The sequence below is a fragment of the Strix uralensis genome, chromosome 6 (assembly GCF_047716275.1).
Source record: "Strix uralensis isolate ZFMK-TIS-50842 chromosome 6, bStrUra1, whole genome shotgun sequence".
NCBI lineage: Eukaryota > Metazoa > Chordata > Aves > Strigiformes > Strigidae > Strix > Strix uralensis.
In genome coordinates, this window is record NC_133977.1 from 33,670,018 (window position 1) to 33,693,933 (window position 23,916).

Genomic DNA, 23,916 nt, shown 5'->3' on the forward strand with positions numbered 1-23,916 from the left:
TGCTGGAGTCAGTCCATCCTGCTGCTCTGTTCACCCTCACACATCACCAGGACTTCAGGGTCCCCGTATTTTTTTTCTGCCACAGAAAGCCAACCTGCTTTCTAAGCCTTCCACAGACAGTCATGAAAGAACTTTTCAGTGTTTCTAAACACAGAAAGGGAACGGGATGATTAGCTTGCCATCTTAATACACACATGGCAAGGCTCACAAACCCAAGCAAAAGCTGAACTTGAGCCTTAACACTAGGATGGGCCAAGTCAAGCTGAGAGCAGCACTGAAGCTGGGGGTATAGGTGGATGCCTAGTGGAGTCAGGGCAACATTTAAATAACTGCTAGGTTCTACAATCTTTCCCTCTAACCAGTTACAGTGGGAACATAGAGCTGGATAAATAAAGCTGTCCAGTAGAAGTCAAATTTTTAAATATGAAGGAGGTCTTCTCAAAAAGGATGGAGTTTGAGACATAAGACAGGCTTCAGTCTTAAGTCACTGAGCCTGTAGTCTCTGAAAGACCAGTAAACAGGATAATAAGAAATCAGGTAGGCACAGAAACATGCAGTTGTGAAAATCTGTGGCCACCCTCTGCCCATCACAAGAAAAGAAAACTTGTACGTATTTGCAAATTCCAGTTAAAAAAAAAAAAATTTTCTAGGGGCTTCTGCCCACCACACTCGTTAATATATGCTTGCCATCCTCATGAGAATTAGAAAAGCTAGCAAAATTCATTTCACTTGACTGTATGGAAAACTATACTATTTGCATCCGTATTGGTCTACTGTGATGTTTTGAACCTCTGCTATAGAATAGTGCAGCTGAGTTTTGGAGAGTGAGAGACTGAAACAAATTGAATTTTAAACTAGATACATGGCTAAAACCTGGTAACATTTTGGCCTGCTCTTCTTTTCCAAGAGTATCTTAAAGGCTCTAATGGACAAGCAACAACGCCTTAGCACAAGGCAGGAGATTACTACCCTGAGCTGTTTACCTCACACACGATGTGGAATTGAAGAACAGCACATCAATCAATTCCTAACAAGCTGGGAACCCACAACACAATTTCATAATAATCTGGGATGGTTTCCCTAAAAATCACTTCAGCAACTGATTGATGAACAACTGAGATGTCCGTGCAGCAGACGTTTGGGGAGCATGTAGGGAAGGTAACCTTGCCTTTGCCTTACTAAGTGGTTCCACCCCTCAGTCAGTGCTCCAGGCCAAAATCATGCTCATACACTTGAAAGATGATGAGCTAACTTTTTACACTGAGGTCACATTGGAAAACTGAGGTCTGCAGTCAGATATAGATAAACTTGCTGAGATTTTATAAGAAAACCTGGGTGGTAGTGGGAAGAACAGGAAAAAAAAAAAAGAAAAAAAAAAAAGAATTCCTGTTAATGGCAACTCCAGATCCTTTCTACCTCCAATTTGCTATATTTATGTGCTATTTCTCAATTTCTTCACTCTCCTTGATCTTGAAATGCCATTTCACACAACTTATCTTACATGCCACTGAAAAGAAAAGCAACAAGTTTGACTCTGGGGCCCTCTCTTCCTCGTTCCCTTAATAAGAGTACAGAATCATCACAATATCAGATTTATATCCTGTCTCAGATTCTCAAAATGTTTGTTCTTTCTGATAAGATTAATTCCACTGCAGAGGAACTCTTTGAAGAAAATCTCCTGTCTAGCCATTTTTGAAACTTTTTATTTTTCTTTAGCCTGAGTCTAGTTTAATATTTATACTGTGTGAGGAAGCAGAGTGTCAGCAACAACCCATCATAACATCTGTAGCCTATTTTCCAGGATAGAAAAACCTGTTCAGTAGCTACTTCTATTACTAAATCTTAATAAATGGTTTTTATTAAGATTGTCCTTCTGAACCTGTCCTTCTGAACAGATCCACTGTCCTTCTGAACCTTTGGAACATTAAAGTGATGGAAGAAGCAACATGGTACTAACCAGCTGAAGATGGGCCCAGATGATACAAGCTCTGCAGGCTGCTGCAGCTATTAAGCAACATTATCTTTTCAAACTGTTCCATCTCACCCTGCCCGTGTTACTAGACTAGAAGCACAAACAAAATACTAATTTGAACCCACCAGTTATAAACAGAACCGAACACAATCTCCCCAACGGTGTTACATTGTAAACAACAGATCACACAGACTCAGTTTTAATAGACAGTATTATAATTAAAAGCCTAATTTTTCTTGCATAAGATAATATGGGGAACATGCTGTGCTTCATTACTGTCTATGTCCATTATTACAATTCATCTTGTTCCCCTCTAAAAAACAATAATATTAAAATTGCAAGTTTGTATCTCAGCCTCCAGCTAGGGTGGATTCCTGGAAATTTGGAACTAATTTACAATTATAAAGATTGGCTGGTTCACATCTTCAGCTGTGGTACATGTTTCCTTCTCACCTGTGTTAGGTGAAAGAGGTAAAACAAAAGCTCCTCCAGGGCAGCAAGCTGGGCTGCACAAAAAGCAGGCAATGCTTTTGGTACTCCATGCTGAAGGGTCAAAGACAGTGGCTGTCATCATGTGATCTTGGTTTGCCAAACCATTAGGGCAGGCTACTTGCCACAAATTGCAGATCTCACATGTGTTTCAGTGAAGCTGCGCACTTAATGTTTGGCACTTCCAAAAGCACTTTCAGCATTAAAAGTTTATTATATAACGTGCATGCAACTAGTATATTATCATCCCCGTTTTAAGGATGGAAAATTAAAGGTTTCAGCCATGCTCATATACCAAATGAGCAGAATTGGGATTTAGATTTTCATCAAGTACATTCAATCCAGGACTTCAACCAAAGCTTTGTTCCTTCAACAAACCTAAGCCTGTCAGTTTAATTAGTATTGAATTTGTGTATATTTTTTCCAAGCTACTAAAAAACCCCCCTCAGACTTTACTTTTCCAGCCTTCAAATTGACTTTAAAAAGGGGATAAGCATCTCTGAAAAAATAACACTTTAAAACCAGATCTGAAAAAAATGCAAAGCAGTGGTGGCACTCTAGCTTGTATGTCATTACATTTTACAATTGCTTCCATTTGACTAATAATAAAAAGTATTCAGAGTACACTAAAAATTGAAAATATACCACTTGAGGTTTTAATTAGGAAACATATGTAAAACCAAATCTTAGCAACATCACATGCTTCAACTTTGATTTCACTGTACTGTTATTGCCAGTTGCAGTGTTGTCTGGAAGAACCAGTCAGAGTTAGAATAGCACTGTGCATAGGTGTTACATGCATAAAGTAGCAACATGTTGCCATTTTTGCACTGTATCTGCAACAAAGCAAGGTGAAATAGGAGGGGGCGGAAGCATAAAAACAGTAGGAAAGGGAATACTCACTGGGACTAGCCAATATCATACACACGGAGGGTTTCTGACTGGTGCCTTAAAATCACAATAAAAGCAAGATAATTTAAAAAAAAAATCTTTCTAAATGTTTGATAAAATCTGTTCTTTGGTTTAAACACTTCCAGTGAAATTATCTGCTTTCTATGAAAAATGCCAAAAGACAAATCCAAGAACTTCTAAGTTTTGGGTTTGCACTTAAAAATGTATATACGCCAAAAATTGTTTTTCTTCCCAGTTCCTATTGAAAAAAATCCTAGTTCCTGGCCCGCTCTTGCATAAACAAATAAGATAAATATCAGATGCCCTCTACCGGCTCTCTGTTTAAGTTAGAGTTTCAGAAGTTATGAATTTCCCAAATTCCTTCTAGCCCTTGCTTTTGTTATGGTAAAGTTGCAGTTTCCTGCCTCTGTCAGACAAGTCCCACCACTTCAAAGATTAAAAGTGTGGTCAGTTTGATGATATAGCTGTCAGCACGCAATCAGAGCGTGACAGGGACAGAAGGAAACTGAGAGGGCTGAGAGGGAAAACTGGCAGCTCCAGGAAGAAGATTTGGGTTAAGGGAGGAGAAAGGAAGGTAGCTAGAACAAGGAAGAGATCATACCAGGACTGAAGCATGAAAAAAATATGGATGCCAGTAAGTACAGTTCAGTGTCCCCAGCACGAGGGGAAGGGGAGAACCTGGGGTCCACACCTCACTGTACACCCTTTTAAACCCTTTGGGTTAACAAGTTTCCTTGAACAAATCTATCTTTCCTCTGAAAATGCTCTTTCTGCTTTCTGATTAACAACATATATGGCAGGAGGTGCATATACAAAAATGTCACAGCTCTCTTCACAGATTCCCAGCTTGACTACTAGGAAGAACATGCTGTAGCAGGGTTAGATTTGTGTTACACATGAAGCTTCATGAACAGGCAGATTTGGGATGCAGGGAGACAAATATGCAGTAGGAGAATATGAGACAGCTCTTGAAGCAGTTTTCCACTGATACTAAGCTCAGTGCCTGGTATGCTCAACTAGGTTATACTTAGCACATACTCAGGTTTTGCAACACTCTACTCAAAGAGACCTGTAATGCTCCTGCCTCCTCAGGAGGGTAAACACTGGTGTATTCTTCTTGAGTAAAGGTCCCATATTGCAGAGGCAACTTCACTATCTTTGCAGCCTACTAGGCAGCTTCAGGAAAGGGCAAAACCAAATGGAGAAGCCCTCCATCATCTGTTTCTTACCTTCCCCTCAAATCTTGCGGTGGCTCCCAGCTGCACTCGGATATTCCGAGGAGGAAGAGTAAATGCTGGTGCTTCAGCAGGGACAGGTGGGCTGAGTGTCAGGGAGGTTTTGGAGACTCGAGTAGATGTCACCAGTTTCACATCCCCCATGATGTAGACTGTAAAAGAGAAATAAGTGGTAATATAGAAGTTATGATGATTAATCACTTATTTTACAGTAGCAGCCAAGAATCAGATCAGGAGCAGATTGTTCTATATGTATGCTATATTCATGTACATAGTAAGAGTCTTCAGCCCAAGGTGACAAGTGCTATGTTTTAGGTGGGGAACTGAGACCCAGGAAGGGTGTGCCTGGTGTGCCTACAGTTCCGGTCAGGGTCACAGCCTTGAGCTGAACTCAGTCTGAACTCTCAAGGCCCAGGCCAGAGCCTTAACCAAAAAGTCATCCTTTACAACTGCATTAAAAGGTAATAACTTATTTCAGGAGGATATTTTCACAACGTGACTTTGATTTTCCTGGCCTGGAACACACCAAAATCAATAAGTCTCAAAAGTGGAGCCAGCGTTAAACAAGTACTTATGAAATAAAGAGACCTCTGTTTGCACTGGATTTAAGTTGCAAGCGGGAATGTGGAAAATCTGATTTTTCATACCATGCTTTCAAGATCTTAAGAAATATCTGGATATCTCCCTCCAAAGTACTGCTAGGACATAACAAATACTTTTGCAGAAATTCCAAGTCTCTACTTTACTGCAAATCCTTCTACAACACATAGACTAGTAAAATGGCATGGAGACTAAATTTCATAATGCTATAAAAATGGCATTTTAGAGACCTCATTACAGATATCTGCTTCAGAGGTGATTGTTCTGCTACACATTTCATACTTCCCAACAGAAAGCAAAAATTATTGTATTTTCAAGAAGTAAAATTTCAGGTTTTCCAGAAAAAAAAAGTAGTAGCTGACCCTAGTACTAATTCCATGAATCATCTATGTACATTAGAAGCCCCACCATAAAATGCCTATTTAATAGACAAATTTAACAAAGGAAAAAACTTGAGAAATGGCTTGACCCACCAGTATGTCATGTTTAACCAATGAAGAACACTGGGCTTCTAGTCATAATCCCCTGCCATAAACACCAATCCAAGACTACGTATTTATTCATCTGATTCTGATGAAAGTTACAATAAATAACACTTGAGTAAACAGTGAAACTTCAATTTGAACAAAAGAAAAATCAATTAAACTAGGGCCACTTTATTCCTGACTGTATGAGGGATACTTTTTCTAGAACAGGCTGCAGGTATTTGGGGGGCAGGGGAACACAAAACTCATTCATTTCCAAATAGGACTTATACTGCAATGTCACATGCATGCATCTGAAAACTCAGTCTGAGAACATAGTTTTCCACATAGCATACCTGACATTCTCCATAAACATATAGAAACACCTTCCCTACATTAATCAAAACAGTTTAAGAGGGCAGCTCCTCTCATGGAAGTCACTAGTCTGGAAATTAGATGTTTAATCTGAACTAGAAGTTTTGTCTCCCTCACAGTCAACAGAGAGAAAGAGGCACCTCCAGAGGGTGTTTTGTTCTAATGTGTGGCAGCCACAGAGCTTCATAGTATGCACTTGTCAGGAACTATGGATTAGAATTAAAATCCTTCCAAGATATCAGTTAAATCATATATGCACACAGATTTTAAAAAAATGCTTGAAATCTCCTTCCTCATTCATAAGAATCCAGACGACAAAGAGTTTGGATTTCTTCTGGAATGGTGTTCTGTTAGCATTTCTGTATTTCAACATACAAAACCCCAAGAAAATCACCTAGCATTTCTAACAATTGAGTTGCTGAGACCAACACATAAATGGAATAACAATGATTTCCTTAACCATGATGCAAAGCTTTAAACTGAGAAATTCTGCCTTCATTTACACGAGAGTTAATCTTGCAGTGAATCTCTGTATTGACACCCAGTCACTTGGGAGCACAGTGTAAGTCTCCCTTTCCAGTATAAGCAACTCCTTAAAACACAAATTAAATTATCTTTGTACCTTGACTTATCAAAGAACCATATGCAATCATAATATAATTCAAATAAGGAAGAAACTGATTGTATTCCAGAGACGAGATGAAATGGAAGACTTGCTTCTTTTCTAACAAATGTACTTAGCACTCTAACAGATGAAGAATGATAGTCCCTCACAGCTATAGTCACTGCAATGAACATTAATTGTTCTTTCATTAAGGACAAGACTCAAAACTCAGTTCTCTACTCAGCTAAAACTGACATTTATCCCAGCAGACTTTCAATCAATTATACAGCTGTACACTGATGCATACTGAGTCCATATTTGCCAGCACATTTTTTAAATGCGTTTTTCTTTACAGATTAAGAACATACATTTTGCAAATCCCAAATTACCATAAATATCAACTGTGATCTTTTGTCACTTTTAGTATATGATGTTGATAATTTTGTATCTGCTTACCCTTTCTGAATTGGCCTAAATCCCATTTTAAGGTTTATTTTTAATTTTCTTTCTTGCTGTCCTCTTTCTCAAAGTGCTTCCTTGAATTTCTCTTCTTCACAGATGATCTTCACTTTTCAACATGCACAACTATCTACTCAATCTACAGTTTTTCTTTCCACATATTCTTCTCCTCTACTAAGCTACACCTTTCCATAGCCTATAAATGCCGAAATCTGCAATGTCTCTCCAGCTGTGAAACTCCTAACTAACAAATCAGTCTGCCAATACAAGCTTGCAATAAAATTTTTAGACCACCAGTAATGACAATAATGTGCCAGGGGTAATACAGATGCTATGAGAATCTTCTCCAGTCTGGAGACACTGTAATGCATTTGATTCCGTAAGAAACCAGTAACAAAACCTATCCTTCCACACACATCTGTATCAACTTTGCAGAGAATTCACAAAACCAAAACAACATCAAAGCATATACCCCCTAAATTTTGTCTTAAAAATAATATTGTACGAGTAGTAAAATTGAAAACAAACCAAAAAACCCAACAACCAACATCCAGAATCCAATTCAAATTTGATATTCACCCATGCAGATGGAATTCCATTTTCATCAATACTGTTATAAAGGCTGCAACAAGCAAGAGAGAAAACGATATGCCCTGCAGATGCTCACAGGACTATTCTGTAGGGACAAAATGCTCAAGTATCTGTCCTTAGGTATAATGCACTGCTTATGCAGGGTGACTTTAAGGAACTTGTTAGGCATGACACCTGCTTACACACAGAAACCTCCACACTGGGTATGTCACAAGACCAAATTCACCAAGTACTTGAAGCAGAGCCACTGGTACACACCTGGAAAATACACTGTATTCAACATACGCTCATCCTCCAAGCATCATGGGGCTCAGGTATGTCTGGACTGCACTGGACAAAAAGTCCTTTGGCAAGGAAAGCCTCTGATGAAAAGACCAAGCTAAAGCCCAACACCAGTTTTCCACTGATTTCCCTAGCTATTTGATCAAGCTCTACACAAAATTAAATGGAAAAAAAAAAAAGAAAAAAAAAAGGGGAGGGGGGGGAGTAGAAAGAAAGAAAAAATCCTGAACAACTAAGCCACTTGCTGGTCAGGTTCTATTTCTATTGCATTTTAGTAAGATGCCAAAAACTGTCAACAAGTTGATGCCTTATATAGTGAGACTATAAAGCTCAAATAAAGTAATAGCTAGTCTTTTCCATAAGCACATCTTCCACAGATTTATGTTTTTCTAAATAAAGTGTCTAAATGGGATTGAATTTACAAATGAATATTAGCTCAAATCAGCACAAGCAGTTTTCTAGCAACATAAGCCTCTAATCATCCACATTTAGCAGCCTGACTTTAATTAGTTATGTATGCTGAAGATGCTTCTAGTAAACAAGAAGTATTTTTTTGCAGCTTAGAGGATGTTTAACAATTATGTTACCAAACAAATAAATAATTCCATGTCATGCAGTCTGGTGTTACTATGGAACTACTATGTTCAAATATTTTAAAGAAATGATGTTCCACAGAACAAATCTTGTTCAAGCTTGAAATCTCATAGACAGGAAGAAAGCAGGCACTTAAAAGCTATGGAATGTACCTGACTTTTTTTTCTTTTATTTAAGCAACTTTCTAGAATGAGCCTAGCCTTAAAATCTTTTTCTTAGGTATTTCAATGTTGCTGCTGAGTAAGATTTCAAGGATGCTACATGAACTCATAACATTTAATTTCACATGCTGTGCGCACCTAGACTATGGTCTTTAAACAAAACCAACTGTAACTGAAGTTGCAATACAAACATTGTGGTATTAAACATAAAAGAAAACCACCATGCAAATGTTGGCTTATAGGGTAGTGATGTGGTTAGACAGCATTTCTAATCTGGATTTTTTTTTTTATTCTTAATCCTTTCTAAAAAGCACGTAAATCCTTACAAATTCTCACAGTGTGCTCTCTAATCTTTCTAATACCAAAGCAGACTAATGTGTTTCAAGCATTTTCTACTGGGAACAAATCTCTGTCACTCAATACTCTGTTCACAAAAATAAATCCAAAAAAGCAAACACTAAGAAATCCACATCAGTATTTAGTCCTTCACTTATTTTGTGTAAGTAAATACTTACCATCAGCTTCCTACATAACCATTTAATTATACTAATTTCCTTTTACCAAGTCCTTCCTCCGCGGCAGAAGAAAGATGAGGTGCAAAGAAGGCATGTGTGTGCGTATGAGAGAGCAAGCTCGTGCAAGTGAGAGGAAACCACAGCTGCCGGCTGAAAAACCTTTATTTGACTTACTGATATTGCAACTCTACACCTGAGCGGCACATTTTTATTTGGTTCAGCTATTCTCACATTTTAGCTAGACTTCCTTCAATAACCTCTGAACAATCTCTGAAATTTGGATAGAATATTTTGAGCTTTTTAAAACTAGGAGTAAAAGGACAGACAGCCCAGGGATTGGAGCATTTTTCTGCTGTTTGGGAGTCCTGGTTGAATTCCCTGCTCCATAATGGGCTGACTGCATGACCTCAGGCAAGTCACTAAGCCTCTCTTTTGCCGTGGCTCCCCATTTGTAAAGTTGGGATTATTGTACTTCCTTACCACAAAGAAGTGCTGTGAGGATAGCTATATTAGCGGGTGGGAATCAGGCTACAGTAATAGGGCCACATAAATAGCATAAATAGCAAAAGACCCAAAATTACCATAAACGTACAGGAAGCTGGATCTCATTATAGCTTGCTTTTTTTATAGATCAATTGGGGGGGTGTTTTCAAAAAGCACACTTTTTAAAACACTAGGTTAAATTTATTCCTGTTCACAGATCGCTGAATTCAACAGAGTTTTGCTAGGGACTAAATATTATCCATTATGCTTCAAAACCTTCAGTATTTCAAAGAGTTTCTTTCATTTCTAAACCTGCTTGACAACTTCCCCTTTCCACACACCTTATTTCCTTTCCTACAGCTTCTTTATTTACCACAAGGACTAACGCAGTTACCATATTTCTATACAAATCTGTAACTGAACATGTTCTCCACAGAACTACAGAAATTAATTTTTGCAGCCATATGACTTGTGACTATCTTTTCAGTCTTGCCCTACAAGACCACACAAGGAAGTACTCTGCCTCCTGTCAGCTACTTGTACCCAAGAAACAGCATGTAGGGAGAACAATAAATCATAAAGAATCAGCAAAGGTGATGAAGTCATGTGTAGATTTAGCAGATGGGAAGAGGTTGGAAGCCAGAACAGGAAGCGAGGGACTTGTAATCCCACCAATGATAGCTACACCAGGGCAACTCCTCCTTCAGACCCAGTAATTACAACAGGAATTGTCCTCTGGTAAAGAAACAGCAACAAGATTATGCTGTTGCAAGCATGACTAATTTGAACTGGCCATGCTATTAATACAAGAGGAATAGATCTTTTTTTAAGGGAACAATAGGATACTGTCCACAAAAATCAGGCTTTTGTGATGTTCAGATCTTGCTGTGCCTGTGCTCTATTTGTAGGTTTTGCTAAGTATTGTGGTTACAGAGCCTCAGAATGTGTTCTGACACTATGGGAGCAAGTGAGATTTTGTATCAGTCCTAACTCAACTGGTGTTTCTTCCTCTGCTCCCTCATCCATAAATGATTATCATCATCTCACTTGTTCTCTACAGACCTAGTTCCTAGAAAAGCCCTTTTGTCGTACAAATTTTCAAGGCATTTTCAACCCAGACCCCTAAATGTCCTATCCTTGTCCCAGTAAAATTTGATAGCAACTATTCGACATGGCAGTTGGAACAGGATCAGATGCTAAATCTCCACACACAACTCCATGATCCAAAAATTTTGCAAGCTTAAATTTTGGCAACACCATGCGTGTAAAATCCCTGGGTATGTTCCCACAACATGTATTTGCATAACTGCGTAACAAACGGGAATTACAGATCAACTTGAAATTTGCGCTAAAGCTTAGGCTCACTAAAGTGACAGCAAAAAAATTCCAAACTAAATTACAATTTCATTTGGGACCATCATGTTAAAGATTTTCCCAGAATTAAGCAAGTTCTTCAAATCCCATCATTTCCGTACCTTGGATTTCACACTCAGCAAGTCAGTCATGAGGCTTTGCATTAGCAAGATTCTTGCTTGTACACAGAAAAAGGAAAGAGCAGGTTCAAACGGTTCCATGTGCTCATTTTAACAAAATACTATTGCAGCCCCTATGTTTTATTCTGATACAATAACATTCTCCAGGCTGCTTTAAAGACTGAAATACTGTCAAGCTCCAACAGAGATGTACGCATGTGAGACTGTGACAGTTTGAGCTATGAAACACAGGAGGAGCTTTCTGAACTGAAGCTAGGTAGCACTAGGCAATATCTTGTAGGAGCTCAAGCTATACTGTTTGAGATAAGAGAAGAACAAAAGTGTTTTGTGGCAGATTTTCTTTAGTCTACTGTATGTCCTGGGTATCCTTGCAAGAAAAAGGACAGCTATGTACTCTTTCAGGGCTTCTGCGATGCTCAGTTCATTAGCTTTTGTTGAATATGTAAATCATAACAGTGGCTACTGTAGAAGTGTCCATAAGTAAAAGTGGCTAACCTGGTGTGACTGAGAACAAACTTCATAATTAATATTCAGCTGAAAAGTCTTTAAGAGAGACAAAAATACGTCATATGGCTTCTGTGACACAGAACTGCATTATTTTTAGCAGGTCAGAGAAAGATGTAAGAAGAGAATCTATTTGTCTGATCAATAAATTTGGTTCTTTTATTATATTTGCATAACTAATGCAGCATGGGCTTTAACCTGAAATGGTTTCCATGGTACAATCACATAGCTGGGTGAGGAATTTCATCCTGACGTTACATAATAGAATAACTCAAGATGATGTTAAGTGACCTACATTTATTTTAAAATAGGTTTATTAGAGCACAAAAAGGATGGCAAAACCCTTTGTTTATGTAAATCATATAAGAAAAAAAAAATTCCCACATGTTCTTATCAAGGAAAATCATGCGCTCCCTAGCCCTCTGTGCTGCCTAGCAAAGAAATCACTAGCAAGACTGTGACTTTCTCGCAGTTACAAACAGTTGTAAACATCCTCTAATTTTCCTCAATTTAAGAGTGCTGTTTAGGATACTAAAGATACCAGGCCCACTGAATTTGTACAGATATCTAACTTCACCTACTGTCAGGAGTCATGTTGATGCAACAGAACACATCTAACATGAATCCTGATATGTGCCCTTGCAGAACTGCATGTTAATGGTTTATTGATATATTAAAGTAGCTGCAAAGAGCATTTCAGGTACAAGGAAGGATGTGGAAAAACATATAAAAGAGGGAAATGGATGTATACCTTTGATTATAGTCAAGATGAGTGTATGTTAACAGATATGCTACATTATTCAATTATTCCATAACCACTGAGCATTAAACTTTAAGAAAAAACATGCCCATTACAAAGCAGCTGAACATGTGTCTTAAAAGAATGCAATGACATTTTAAGACTCAAAACCTTGCATGATTAATTTGAAACATCAGATTAAGAAGCAGTAAATCAGGAGAGACCACAAGAAACACAGCCTCTTTGCAGCTGTTATCTTAGACGAAATACAAGTAACTAAATGTGACATGTGTTGGACAGGTTCAGTACAGCATCCATACCTAAGAATTATTGTATAGCAGCAAATTGAAGCCAGAGGGAAACCCAGATGGCAGATGAGATGCAAGTTGGGCTTGTTCTTGCTGATTCCGAAGGGGCTTCCTATAAAAGCATGTTGGGGGGAGTAATTAAATCTGACTTCACAACCTGCTACAATTCTAGTTTACAAGCAACATTTAAAACAAAAAATAAAAAATAAAAAAAAATTTTAAAAGGCAAGACCTACAAAAAGGTTTTCAGTGTACTAAGCAGCAGGTCACTGGCAATAACATTCTACTGGTTTTCCTTTAAATGATCATTTCTAGTACTCAATATATACCAAAATCCAAACACCTTGGTCTTGGGAAGGCTTGGACTAAAAATCCTAATCTGAATTTCATCATTGACAGCTGGTGTAATAAAGAAACAAACTTCTAATAATACCTTTTATATTCCTTAAAGAAGGGTTTTCAGGATAGGCAGAGCATGCACTTATTATCTGAAGAAAGATCACACCAGTCCTCATCTTACCAATAAACCTTTGTACTTAATTTCACCTTTTATCTTATGCTTTACAAGTATAGCAAATAACTGGTAGAAGTTGGTGTTTATGATAGAAACACGCATCTGTCAAAGATCATCCAAAATTCAGGGAGACATCTGGGTGTGGGTATGACTGAACAGCAGGAGCTAGACTACTAACCTATTTTTGCAGGAAGGAAAACAATTTTGCCAGTGCCAGGCTGCCTTTCAGGATATACACTGATGCAAGCAGCAGAGAAACCTGTAGGCAGACATTTGTTTCAGATCATCTTCACACAGCAGATGAGAATTTCCAACCTGTTTCCTCTCTTCAACTCACATCCATGTGGCATCAGTGACTGAACACAGAATACCTGAGGATCAGCTGGGAATCCCAGCTGACCATGTGTTTAAGAGGACTTGAGTGAAAAATTTGGAATAGAGACTCTTGAAACCTTCTTGAAATCAGTGCCATTGCCACCCATACAGAGGTGAAGCATGTCAGTGTAAGTTGATAATAGCATGAAGTTTCAAGTACACAAGCATAAATTTGCAGCTACAGCTCTGGCTTCAGACCTTAATACTTGGCACAGTACTTAGCACTTAAACAATACCTTTCATCCAAGCCCCTTAAAAGTCATTTATATGTATTAACTCTCCCAGTGCTTCAGTGATTTAGTATAAGACTATAGAGCTGGGAGACAATAAAAAAAGTAAAATCAAGATGTCGAAGATCCAAGTACTGAAAAAAATGAATCTTTCAAAAAGAAAGAAAAATCTTATTTCCTATTTATTTTGTAAGGTAATTCCTTTTATCTGAGTGCAGGTTTCAGGAAGGCTTCTAGCAGAGCTAACAAGTTTAATTCTGGAGAAAGTTAGCATGGGGCAAGTCTTGAAAGGTCTGCCTACCATTTGATTTAAATACAAAGTTTCATAGAAAAAGTCATATTTTTGTGATATCTTAGTGGTGGTAGAACATTATGTTAAATCAGCAGTTTACAGTGAAGTTGTCTGTCGGTTGGTTTTTTTAGGTTACACATTTCAAAGAGTAACCACAACATTAACTTTCCTTGATGCTGATGCTACAGGTGGGCCAATTGCTATTGCCCATTTCAAGCCAGTAGGGCCATAAAATTGCATGAAAGGTTGGTCATGGGAGATTTGTGGTTCAGAAAACACATAATTTTTAGCCTCTAAATTTTGCTTTCTGCTTTAGTTTCAAATATAGCCAGAACTCAGAAAACAAAGAGAGACCCAAGTCTGCCAAGTTCTATGCCATTAGGGAAAATGAACACATGCACTCTCCTGGCTGAGGTGTGTGAACCCTGGAGTAACATTGGAAAGAAACCTGTTGACTTCAGCCAGAGATAGACTGGGCCATGGATAAACATCACTAAGTTTCAAATTATACTGCAAATACTTAATACTAAAGGAATTAGGTTCTTCATTTGACAGAGCCACTGGTTCTTCATGCTGAGATACTCTGCACAAGGCCAAATTCTGTGCTGCCTGCCATTCCATGAAGCCCCATTAACTGTCAACAGAAAACCTAGCCCATAAGTTCTCCTGCAAGTTTATTTTTTCTGGAAACAGCAGTTTTGTTCACGTATGCGAGCCAGCCTACTCCAACAATCATTGGTTATACATCAATCCTTAACAATGTATTTGGCACTGTAAAGAAAACAGAAACCACCTTGCTGAAAAAGTTATAACCTAGATGTGAGATGCGGTTATACCTTTTTTTTGTTAATTATCAGAGTCGGGTTTATTTCACTAGAACTAGATAGCATTCAAAACTTATTGCTGCAAGATGCTCCAGACAGTCAAGACAGTTACAACATTGACAAGAACATCTACAATTAGATTGCAGCAGAAATTTTTCTATAGGGTTAACAGCTCTCAAAACTTCAGGATAAAGCAATGTCTACTAAAGAGAATAAGCTTATGGCTGGTCCACAACAGCCTCAGCCCCACATTACCTGACAGAGGACAGATTCCTGTGACCTTCTTCCTGTCTCTATTCATAGAAAGAAAGAAGTGAATGCTTTAAGAGTGCCATCCAGGAGAGCTGTACCAGAGGTCATCAAGAAGTTCAGGCAGTCTTCAGATGATGAAATGAACCCCTACATGCATCCTTTAGCTGGAGACGTCTTTTCTATGCTACCTCTACTGCCCAGGTTTTAGCAATGATGTAACCAAACAAGACCAACTCCTAACATTGAAGCCATCCGTCTGCTCTTCTTACAGCTAGGAAGGTTCCACATGGAGACTTTGGAAACAAGCAAACAACAAGTGGCAGCATTTTTATAAATTCTTAAATGGAATAATTCCCCAAATGGGCCCCAGTAGGTGGAGAAGTTAAGGTGGTAATTATATTCAAACACTTAACAGCTTGCTGCAAAGAAAATGAAGACAAATTTATTCTCAATGTATATGGGAAGTGAAGTCATAAGCTTTTAATTGTACCATGGACAATTTAGACATTAGGGAAAAAGTTTAATAAATAAGAATTGAAGCAGTCCTGGAAGAGATTGCTCAAGGAGTCTGTGGAGTCTTCAGTGCTGGAAGCCATACAAATGTCTGTCAGGAATGACATGTACAGTTGATTTAGCCTTGGACATGGGAAAAACTGGATGGCCTTCTGAAGTCCCTTCCAATCCCATGACTCTATGATTCATCTGACAATTGATGTTAAATTTGGACTACAGTATAGGACTTTCACATGCTGGATATGGGCCAGCAAGACAACTATTATTCTGTAGAGAACACTATAAATCTGAAAAGAAACAACTGTTATAAGGTAAAAAAAAAAATCAGCCTGTGAAAACGACAACAATATCAAAATATAAATCATTAACATTGCAGAGCTTAGCGAGAAGGAGGGAGACAAAAGGAATCTGGTTTCATCTTACTTAAGCACCAGTTTTCAAATTTCAGCCATATGTCCATTTCTGATAACAAGTGAACACAGCTTTCATTTGAGACTGCAGAGAATGGGACATGCAGGCAAAGAAATCAATGCCTTTAAAGACATTTTAAATTTCAAACATAAAGAAACTGCCCTGTTACATTCAAACACCTTACTGCATAAAAAAAGTTCTTTTACGTAATTTTTACTGAGTAAATTAGAAATTTGCAGTACGTTACTTAGCTGAACAAGTGTGATGTGACCTATGTTCTACAAAACCACACAATGCACATTCTCAAAGATATCACCTTAAAAATGTATGTAAAACAAGATTCAAATGTGAAACAGTGGAGGTTTCAGCCCCACATTTCAGTGGGGCTGGTGTGAACAGAGGAATGGTTGGACTCAGTCCGAGATCCAAGTCTGTCCTGACTGCCCTGCTTCCAGCTAGGAGACAAGCCCAAGGAAGGGCTTGTTTTCCTTCTCCATGGGAATTCGTTAGAAAGGCTCTTCTCATGAAATCTGTGTCCCATCCACTCCTCAGGCCCTCTTTACTCAGTGTTATCTGTTCAACGAACATATCAACATTCACTCTATCAGCAGGTAAAAAAGTGGTAGGAATAATAAAGTCTTTCCATCATGTCCACAAAGTAAATGTTTTCCTATTCTCTTGTAAAAGGCCAAAATTAAGCAAGACATAGCACTGTGATGGTCTTGTGAAGATGTTCTATAGAGGCTTGATCCTGTCAGTCACATCAACTTGTCTATCACATTGGGAGTAACTGGCCTAGCTCTCCTCATGGACAATGAAAGATGGGAGGTGAATACCATTTCATGTCACTGCCAGGCAGAGATGATCCCTAGCAAGAGGAGAACAGAGAAAAAAAGGAAGAATTGAAATTAAAACCAAAAAAGAGAATAAGAAGGAAAAAGAAATCAGCAGGAGATTAAAAAGACAACTCTGAGAATGCAGAAAGGCAGAAGCGGGGAAGAGTACAGTCACACAGGCAGAGACAATATAACAAAGAAGATACGATGAAAGCTGTCAAAGGCCAACCAATATTCAGCTGTACTGGCAGTATGGCTGAGAATCATGATGGTTCTGTTGTTGAATTCTAGACATTTTGTTTTATTCCCTGCCCGCCCCAGCCCCTCCATGAGAACAGACAAATAATCCAAGAATGACTGAGGTTCACACAAACCTCTTTTGACTGACTTTCACCCACAAAGTTGGTTGTTGAAAAGTCATTCCCCCCATGGCCACCTCCCCATTTTTTAAGCTTTGTTGTTTGCAAAGTGTTTTATATTTCTCTGCACCCAAGTGCCTCACTCAATCTGTCTAGTCACCAGTCTAGGGCAATTCTCCTTCATACGAGATCCCAACCACCGCTCTGGATGCCAATACTGAAAGCAAGCAGGTCAGAAAGATGCCGATCATCCAAGTGTTTACACAGATGTGAATAAAAATGTGCAACGTTGATATTAGAAACAGAGAAATGCATTCTTCACTTTAAGATAAAGCATTAAAGAAGATTTAAAAAAACACATGTGAAAAAAGCTAGTTCTTCAAATGCCACTGACACTTCACATCTCATTACCTCTTTTGTCTATCTCTTGCATATACAAAAATTGTTCTTGTTTTCTTCATTCTCTTTTCAGTCCCTCTTACATGCAGTTCCTACCAGAGATTTCTTCTTTAATGATTAAGATAATCATCCCTCTCCTCCCTTTAAATTAGCTCCCACCACCACACTGAGATACTTACACTTAACAGACTAGCATATTGAAGCCTTAACTGAGATTAAAATCTGATCTCTCTGTCAAATTTATTCTGACAACCAATTTCAGCCATGGAGGACAGTGGGCAGAACCCAGCCAGTTTCTGTGGCTTGTTCCCAGTCACACATTTTATTCCACGAGTAGCGTATCTGAGGTGAACAACAGACAAAATAATGTTGTCTCACTTCAATTATTTTTGAAGTCAGTAGAAAGACTGCCAGTGCCTTTAATGAGTCCTGAATAGGGAACCAGGTCCAAGGCAAGCCCTTCGCTTACAAGTGCTTGCCAGGAGACTTCTGTGCGCTCAATACAGAGCTCTGCAGACTCTGAAAACCAGTTTAGAACTGGGTGCACTTTTAAACTCTGCAGAGAAGCTCTAAACCAGATGTGCCTTGGGGTATCATTTATCAATTAAAAAAGTAACAGTATGCCTCAGTTCTAGGAGGTGTCCATGAACAAAATGTTCTTAATTAACTTGGAAATAACAAAATAAACGGGAAAACTGATCTTTGATTAATATCAATGAGATTAACAAGTTCAAAGAATTTTGTAAAGCTTGGGGAGGGGGTTTGAGAAAATACCAATAAAATTCATACCGTTTTCCTCTTAAGCAGAGTCTTATTTCCTATACCAGGAACAACCAGAAAGTTATCCTGTGGAACTGTCACAGAAAGTGTCAAATCGGAGTTCTGCAAATCACAAAAATCCCCTTTTAGGAAAAAAATCTCCATGCCACGAATCTACAAACCAACTCTGAGGGGGTATGAGAGAAGGATCGAAAACTGCTTTTCCCAGTGGACCCACAGATATAGCATAGACACAGTTGTAGCAAAGGGCAGGTTTGGAGATTATTAAAACAGTGTTTTTCCAATAAAAGACAATTATAAGGATAATCTATATCCAGAACCAGTAACTAGGGATTAGAAATCATTGCACTGAAAACTGCAAATGCACACAAACGGAAAGTTCATCGGTCTTGCTGAGGAAATTCCTGGAATATTTGCACCTCGTGATATATATCCAAGTCTGCTGATCATGGAATGCTTAGGCTTCAATTTTAAAAGATGACTCCAAAATCACATGCAAAATAATTGATCATTGAAAAAATTTTGTGAGCACAAACACTCATGAAGGGAAACCAAGCACCTAAGTATACAACTATTTCAAGAAAAACAAAACAAAACAAACCTGATTTTTTTAACATTAGGTATAGTTTCTCAGGAATCTAGCTGTGAAGGCAGAGGGATAAAGATAAGGCAATTAATAAAAATAAGACCATATGAATATATAGACTAGATACGTGTATCACTAAACAACTCCAAATCAATGTAGCAATATTTTGACAATATCAGCAAATCCTAAATCCTCAGTAACTACCTCTAGGATCCATAGGACAGGAAGCTAAGATGGCAGTAAAAGCACACAGACCTTTTTGCAAAGCAAGTTAGAGGTCCGTAGTGGAGTTCCTACTGTGCCACAGCATCAGAGTTCATATCACCCAGCCCCAGCAGTGCACTGCCACACAGGCTCAGACAAACAGCACGAGGATGTCACACGTTACAGGTTACAACACAGGAAGACCTCCCCTAGGCCTCAAATACCATTCCTACTTTTCCTGTAACTGCAGTCGCTTCACCACTGTTTCCAATGGCCATGCATCCCTTCCCTGTCAACATGTCTCCTCCACAGTCCTCAGCTAAAAGAAGTGCTTGCGAAATATTTACTTGTTAATCGAATCACGCATTCCCCTTGGTGCTGCTGCTTAGCCAATTTTTCACAGTATCACACTGCTGGCTACTACAATGAAGCCAATGTGTTAGCATTTAGACTTTGTTTTTGTTTTTGCATCAGCTAGATCTCTCCCGTGCATCTTTGCCATGGCAGCTTCAAACCTGAGCTCTGAATGACGTTAGTGAAGACATATAGTGAGTCGCTATAAGAAGCAGAATCCAGTTCTATTGTTGTCCTTTGGCTCTGTGAAACGCTGTCTTTCCTCAGTTCTTAAACAGCAGAACGCAAAGTGATTTAAGTTCCAAGTTCCCATGTTTATCACCATCTTTTTCCCCTGCATTTCTTCATGGCAGTATTCAATCTATCACTCTCTTGAAAGGCTCATCTCCTGCTTCTTGATGTTTTGGTTTGATTTGTTTGTGGTTTTTTTGACGGTGAGAGTGTTTATTTTCAGATTGGAGGGTTTTTTTGAGCAATACCTTCTTGGTTCTTCACATCACTCCTGAGATAATCTACTGCTTCTTCATGCCTCCTCTGTCCTCCCACAGCAATGACACAATGTTCCACTGACATCACTCAGATGCATTTTAGCTGTATGGGAGTACAGTGATGTATTCTACGAACACTATTACTATGACTGAAACAATAAATGCATGGGATATGATGCACCAGACTACTTAAAATAAAAGGTAAAAAACAGAGGCTAGTTTCTGTAAAGGAGAGGAATGTCTTAAGGTAAGCAGCTAAGTTTTAAGGTGGTGTAAATCAGTCTGTTTTCATAGGGTCACAGAAGTGACCCAGTTTACACTGGCTAGGGATCTGGTAGCACATCTTTCTGTAAAAGTTTTGGCAGCTCAGTGTAAACCCATTAGCCATGAACTACAGTACTACAGTTCTGTAAGATTTGTAATCACAGTGACCCTACATTATTTATTCTATTTCTTATCTGACAGGAAAAAACAGCCTCCAGGAATCTGCCTGGTGAGGTACAAGACAATAGATGATTTCTGCCTCTGAGGCAACATCCTCATATTTGGAATGACTAGGTTATCTGAAACCAGAGGTAGAGTAGCTAGCAAGAGTTTTCTTCTATTAAATACCACGGTCCTGTTTTCAAATAGTGGAGATATTTCAAAGCATCTTTTTCACTGCTTTAATAGGTAACCTTTAAACAGAGTAATCCAGGCAAAGTCCACACAAGATCTAGTAATTTGAAGAGACAGGGAGCCCAAATTTCTAGATTCTGTTTCTGATCTTGATTCCCTCTCAGTTTGTGATCTTTTCCTGCCTCCATTCTATCAACACATCTCCTAGTTGGTACAAGAATGCTATTCATCTCAGAGACGGTTGAGAGTTGGGTTTTTTTAAAAGTACTTTTGACAACTCTGGATCAAATCTCTGCTGAAAGAAATCAGTTGGACCTGAGTCTCTGTTTTTTAATCATGTTTACTACTTGCACAGTAAGTGTCATTCATGTCAGATTTGTATGACCAGGAATAACAGCCAAATAATTTCTACATAAGAAGCCCTTAGCAAGCAGCTGTCTAGGCATTAAGAAATACAGATTGGCTATAAAATAGACTACAGAAATTATGCAACTTGTCATGAGGTGCCTATTGCAGCTTTATGCCTTGTCATTAAAGCAAACGCTACAATCCACTGTGAAGCTTTAAGGTGTGTAGTCAGATACAGTTTTGTTTCGAGGACATTTCAGTCAGAGTGATCAGAGGCAGCATTGTTGCTTTGTGTGGTTCTACAGCATACATCTGAACGATTCACCCAACAAGTAACAAAGAAAACAGCTTTTCTAGGATCCTAGAAGATGACATTACACAGTATGTTCAGCAAGGCATCAGTATTTCCAACAGAGTCACGAATACAAAGAGAAAAACAATTCCCTTCTTGAAGAGTCAGAAAAAGAAATAAAAAGAAGAAATAAAAGCAAGGGCAATTCCTACAGTCAGGACAGATACCAAAAAGACTTGCTACTGCCCTGTTTCCTATTTTTAAGTTTCTGATGGGGGAAACCAGCAAGAACAAATAACAAGATGCAGCAGAATTCCAAGTAAGAATTGGTTTGTTGGTTTAACAGACAAAAGGAACTTTTCCTAGCAATATTATCTAAGCCCATGAGATATCCGAGACAATTTTTAACCACTTACTACAAAGAGGTAATTGCTCCTGTGTTGCAAAATACAGACACTATGTGGATTTATTGGTACTATGCATGAAGAGACATCTTGGAGAAAATATGAAGTAAACCAATTTTTACAGGTTTTTGATATCACAATTGGAAATCCTTAGAACAAAACTTGAATAAAGAAGAAAATTGCCCAGTTTGAAATGGTTTCTTGTAAGTCTAAAACTTAGGCCAATTTCCTGAGGTTGGCAAACATTTCAGTTACCACTGCCATCCCTAATCACAGCAAGTTTTTCCTTCCAGTATTGGCTTTTCTCTGAATTTGAAACCCAAGCTTAATGCAAACCCACATCAAGCAGAAATGGGATAAAACAGATCCATGCTGAGCCTGTATGGGTAAAGCTGTAGAGATTCTTGCTGTTCTAGTCACAATAATCGTTTTTCAGCTGAAAAACTACTGGTTCAATTCAGCAAGTGACTGCTTTGCTCCTGTGCCACACAAAGCCACAGAAAAATGAAGCTAGCCTTCTGCTAGTTTTTTTAACATATGTTAGTTGGGGCACGGCAGCATAGAATCTTAGAGGCTTGTAAAATGAATTAAGCAGACAAATGCAGTGTATTTGTTTTCAGCCTCAATAGGAGGCTCTCATATTGAATACATATGAAGGAAGAGACATGCTAAATTGAACGAGCCTGGAGGCTTAAAGTGATATTAATTCCACTTGCATTCAACCATGTGGATCCAATGATCAAAGGGATTTAGAAGCAAGAAGGGAATAATGGAAATATCAACACTCAGCAATACTCCATTGCCTCAGGGCAGCACAGGACAGTAACAGATGTCAGGAGAGCAGCAGGGCTATCTCTTCTCACATTGAAAGGAGACAGGAACTATAGTCACACTGGATTTTCATGCACCAACCTCAAATCTTAAAGATGCTGTTATGAAAAGGTGCCAATTACACTTCTACCCTTCTGCTTTATAAGCTTAGAAACTTTCTATATAAAGCAACACTAAGTGATAGCTAGTTCGTCTTAGCATGACTTTCAAGAGATTAGAGAAGAGCACCAAAACACCATTGTAGTGACTGAAAATTAGCAGAGAAACCTTTGAAGAGACCAGAGACAGACCTGTTGAGTAAGCGTTTATTTGAGCAAGAGCACTTGCCACAGGAGAGCAAATTCTTTGTTTTAAGCTGTTTAAAAAACCTTTCCTAGATCCAACATATGTATTTTTTATTATCCAGAAGCAATAATGAACTAAACTAGAAATACTAACGGATTTAAAAACAAAAAATTATAAAAACCCCACCAAGATTCAGAGCAACTTTTGGCCAGAAAGTTCCTCTACTAGCTCACAAAAAATCTTCAGCTATTCATTGCTGCATGTTATTTTGCTAGCAGTTAGTTTTTTGTCCTGAGGGGGTTATCCTTCCTATATAGTAGAGTATAAAAAGGAAAAAAATAGAAATTCACTGCCCAAAGACATTCCAAATAACACTTTTCCAAACTAGAACAGGGATAAAGAATATAGACAACAACTGTCTGTTTTGGTTTGGTTTTTGAGGGGGGGGGGGTTGTTTCTCTGTTTCCTAGATCACACAAAGGTATCAATACAAGGGTAACTTGTGAAAACCCTGATCAAGTAAAGTATTCTTTTGAAAAGTCAGTATTATTTCTCTTTAAATATTAAGTCCTTGAAACAGTAGATTTGCAGAGTTCTCCAATACACACTGTTTTCCCAAGAGACACTGAAGTAACTCCATTGGTATTGATAGAGTTACTCTAGATTTATAACACCATAAACAAATCATAACTGACCAGGTATGTACATGTGTTCTTGTTTTTTTCCCAACCTAAAATTCTCCTATATATGGGGGTGGAGAGGGGGAGGAGGGAATCACAGGAAAACATTCTAGGCAATAACATAACTTCCTTGTAGATAGCAGGTGCTATCTACAATATTAAATTATTAAGACAAAGTAAGAGACTATCCAGTTGGAAGACTAAGGGGATTTAGGGCACCCGTAACTACCCATTTTATTTATTTTTATACAAAGTAGAAGC

The 23,916-nt window shown here is 38.4% G+C and overlaps 1 protein-coding gene across 6 annotated transcripts in view; it reads right to left on the reverse strand.

The window, feature by feature from the left end:
- The window catches only part of MYLK (myosin light chain kinase), a 218,379-nt gene that overhangs the window by 150,342 nt on the left and 44,121 nt on the right, over positions 1–23,916 (reverse strand). For all 6 annotated transcript variants that reach the window (XM_074873611.1, XM_074873610.1, XM_074873609.1 and 3 more), the window contains one exon: positions 4,603–4,760. In XM_074873611.1, the coding sequence (XP_074729712.1) occupies positions 4,603–4,752 (150 nt within the window). In that variant the 5' untranslated portion in view covers positions 4,753–4,760. Of the gene's footprint in view, positions 1–4,602; positions 4,761–23,916 lie in introns of those variants that run through there.